At 51.1% G+C, this 3,968-nt stretch overlaps 1 protein-coding gene across 1 annotated transcript; it reads left to right on the top strand.

Moving 5' to 3' along the window:
- The first annotated feature begins 1,141 nt into the window (after positions 1-1,141).
- On the top strand, positions 1,142-3,322 carry CTU1 (cytosolic thiouridylase subunit 1). The gene is made up of 2 exons (XM_042440907.1): positions 1,142-1,694; positions 2,464-3,322. Exons 1-2 carry the CDS (start codon positions 1,190-1,192, stop codon positions 3,021-3,023), a joined length of 1,065 nt encoding a protein of 354 aa, XP_042296841.1. The 5' UTR covers positions 1,142-1,189; the 3' UTR covers positions 3,024-3,322.
- Positions 3,323-3,968: the final 646 nt, after the last annotated feature.

The raw sequence follows: 3,968 nt of genomic DNA, 5'->3' as shown, positions 1-3,968 counted from the left end.
CTCCCATTGTTTCCCAAGGTAGTGTGACGTGTGCACAACCACTTGTGTGGCTGCATGCACACGTCGGTTAAAAACAACAGGGCTTGCCATCCGGGAAAGGTCAAATCAATTAAGGGATGTCATATTGAGGATGGAGCAAGCTTGTTTTCTGCTGCTCCAGAGAACAGGATCCAGAACAATGGGTGCAAGCTACAGGAAAAGAGATTCCACCTCAACATTAGGAAACAATTTCACAGCATGTGCAACTTCAATTGCTCTACGATGGATCACACAATGGCCAAGCGGTGTTTTGCGGTGCCTTGTTTTTTGTGTTTTTGAGAACTTATCATCTTTGTTATTGTCCCAGCCGGACCCGGGTGCAAGCTCTCTGACGCTTGAGCTTATTTTTCTTCCTAGTTGCTGGAGTCTTCTCTGCTGGAGGTCTTTAAACAGGGACTGGATGGCCATCTGTGGTGGGTGTGTTAATAGTGAGTTCCTGCATGGAACCTTTGGGGCCTCTCCCAACTCTATGGTTCTCTGGCCCAAAACAGACCAAGCCGAAGTGAAGCCAGTACTATAATACACTTGTCCCTCCATATTGGCTAGGGTTAGGGGTACAAGACCCCTGTGAATATGGTAAATCCGCAAATAACAAAAACACCCTGTTTTTAACCTGAGAGGACACCTCTCTAGGAATATCTAGGTCCTCCAGGGCAACTCTGTGGTCAATGTCTGACAAACACTGACCATAAAGTTGCGTTGGAGGAGCGACAAATGCCTACTCTCTAGTGTCCTCTCTAGGAATCTCTAGATTCTCCAGTGCAGCTCTGTGGCCATTGTTCGACAGACCCCGACCATAGAGTTGCGCTGGAGGAGCTACAAAGGCCTAGTGGAGTGTCCTCTCTAGGAATCTTTTCAGTGCAACTCTGTGGCCAACGTCTGACAAACACTGACCATAGAGTTGCACTGGAGGACCTACAGATTCCTAGAGAGGACATATTAATCAAAGCCCCAAATATGGAGGGATGAGTGTAATTCCACAGCGCGGGGGCTCCCAATAACCCGCACCTTGGCTAGTTCCTTTCCCTCCATTCCCGCCCTTTTATGGAGGGACTAGGCCTAGTGCTTAGGCCCCGCCCTCATCGACCCGGAAGTACTTGTGGGCGCGAGGCATGCTGGGACTGGGATCCGAGGCCCTTCCGGCGGAGCCATGCCTGGCCCGGCGGCGCTTTGCTCCGGCTGCGGGGTCCGTCGGGCGTCGCTGCGTCGCCCCAGGAGCGGCGAGGCCCTGTGCCGCGAGTGCTTCGTGGCGGCCTTCGAGGCGGAGGCGCACGTCGGGATCGCGTCGGCGCGGCTCTTCGAGTCGGGCGAGACGGTGGCCATCGCGGCTTCGGGCGGCAAGGACTCGACGGTGCTGGCTCACCTGCTGCGGGTGCTGAACGAGCGCCACGGCTACGGCCTCCGCCTCCTGCTCCTCTCCGTCGACGAAGGCATCGCCGGCTACCGGGACGAGTCCCTGGCCGCCGTGCGACGCAACCAAGCCCGGCTGGGGCTCCCGCTCCACGTCGTCTCCTACCAGCAGCTCTACGGCTGGAGCATGGACTGCATCGCCAGGCACCTCGGCCCCAGGAACCACTGCACCTTCTGCGGCGTCTTCCGAAGGCAGGCCCTCGACCGCGGAGCCGCCTTCGTCGGGGCAGACAAGATCGCCACGGGTCGGTTGATTTAGCTCTGGCTGGCTCAAGGCTATGGAATTCTGGGAGTTGGAGTTGGTTGTGGGCCCAGAGCAGAGCCCCACAACCAACTCCAACTCCCAGAATTCCATAGCAGTGGGGCAGACAAAGAGTCAAGCCTTGAGCTCTGGGCCCCACAACAAACTCCAACTCCCAGAATTCCATAGCCTTGAGCCAGAACAGGTGCCAAACCAGGTTATTTCTCTAGTGTAGATGCATTAGTGTAAAAAAGCGCATGGATTCACATTATGGGGCACTGATTATTCTATGCTTTGGAGATGGCCCTGCTCCATTCACCCCAATGGTGGCATGGGCACATGGCTGCGCCAGCGCAGCAGTGCAGATGATGCAGCTCTATGAAAACCAATGGGACTTGAGGTCCCATGGTTTTTGGCATCTATGAGATGTGGTGTGTGTGTCTGGAATGGATTGGAAGCCCTATGGATATGAAGAGCCAATTGTATTAACTTGAAATACAATTTTGCTGTTGGAATACAGAAGGCTAGTTTATTTAAGGGAAGGGAGTGGGCAGTTCCTGACATCCTGTCCTGTGATCCTTCACCATTGGCCAGGCCAGGTATGCCAGTGGGAATTAGTGTCCAACAACACTGTTCCCCATATAGATCCTGATCTACTGTTAGCTCATTACTCATAACCCAGCCTTTGATGCAAGGCCTGCGCATTCTGGTGGGAAACAGGGATGTATGTGCTCCATATGAATCATTCTGCTGTTATCTGATTTGCTTCCTAGGTCACAATGCAGACGATGTTGCTGAGACTGTGCTGATGAATTTCCTGCGGGGGGATGTAGGACGGCTCCGGCGCTGCACAGAGATCCTGACAGGTAGTGAGGGGACACTGCCACGCTGCAAGCCATTGAAGCATGCCTATGAAAAGGAGATTGTACTCTATGCGTATTTCCAGGGCTTGGACTACTTCAGCACTGAATGCATTTATGCCCCCAACGCTTACCGTGGCCATGCCCGGAACTTGCTCAAAGACCTGGAGGCCACACGTTCCAGCACAGTGGCTGATTTGGTGCACTCGGGTGAGCGACTGGCCATCCGTGAGGACGTTCGCATGCCCATCCAGGGCACTTGCCAGCGCTGTGGCTATCTTTGCAGCCAGCCCCTCTGTAAAGCTTGTGTGCTCCTTGAAGGACTCAATCGAGGTCTTCCCAGGTTGGGTATTGGCAAGCCTAGCTACCTCCAGAAGGCTTTGTTAGTGTGTGAGAAGAAAGCAGAAGTCAGCTTACAACAAGAAGAAGGCGCTCGGCAGAGAAGCCAAGACCCAAACACAATAGATTTCTGAGCCTGACTTCTGTATAGCCTTTCCTGCTGAGAAAGGCTTGTATTCTCTTGGAAGGTAAACAGTTGCCTGTTTGATGGCTGTATTGATTAATTGTGTAGATCAGGGATGGGGGAATCTGTCCTTCCAGCCATTGTTGGACTGCATCTCCCATCAATGTCTGCTGGCATTGACATTGGTGAGGGATTCTGGGAGTTATTATCCAACAGTATCTGGAGGGACATGCTCTAGATCAGTGGTTCCCAACCTTCCTAATGCCGCGACCCCTTAATACAGTTCCTCATGTTGTAGTGACCCAAACCCATGAAATTATTTTCATTGCTACTTCATAACTGTAATTAAATAGGTGTTTTCCAATGGTCTTAGGCGACCCCCATGAAAGGGTCATTCGACCCCCAAAGGGGTCCTGACCCACAGGTTGGGAACCACTGCTCTGGGTGGTTGTTGAACTGCAGCTGCCATCATCCTTTATCTCATGTAGCCATTTAGAGGCTCACATGTTACCAACACCTGCTTTATACAGAAGAAACAGTTCTCTGACCTATGAAGCTGACACAGATACAACAGATCTGAACATCTGTGTTGTATAATGGCTATTCCCAGATGTAATGGATCAGCCAGGATTTTTCTGTTTTTGAAATGATTATTTTAAATAACATTAAACCTGAGTTTTGACAACCTGTATTTTATCTTCCTTTCTTGTCTAGACACTTGAATTTAGGGAAAAGATAAAACTGCTTTATACCAGACCAGATTGTTTATATAACTCACCCAGTATTGCCTACTCAAACTGGCAGTGGATCACCAGAGTAAAGGACTGAAGTTTGTTGGACTCTAGATCCTATTAGCCCTTGCTAGCAAGGCCACAGTTCAGGGATAGTGAGGAGTTGTATTCAAACAACTTGAGAGGTATATGTTCCCCATCTCTTTAAATTAGCACTGGGCAAT

Source organism: Sceloporus undulatus, chromosome 9, assembly GCF_019175285.1.
Source record: "Sceloporus undulatus isolate JIND9_A2432 ecotype Alabama chromosome 9, SceUnd_v1.1, whole genome shotgun sequence".
Taxonomy (NCBI): domain Eukaryota; kingdom Metazoa; phylum Chordata; class Lepidosauria; order Squamata; family Phrynosomatidae; genus Sceloporus; species Sceloporus undulatus.
Note: the sequence above shows the minus strand (reverse complement) of the source record. Positions and strands in the feature narration are given on the sequence as shown.

Excerpts from the sequence above, each read along its gene's own strand:
- CTU1 (XM_042440907.1), top strand. The coding sequence starts at position 1,190 with ATGCCTGGCCCGGCGGCGCTTTGCTCCGGCTGCGGGGTCCGTCGGGCG. Across the intron at positions 1,695-2,463 it reads GGCAGACAAGATCGCCACGG|GTCACAATGCAGACGATGTT; the intron begins GTCGGTTGATTT and ends TTTGCTTCCTAG.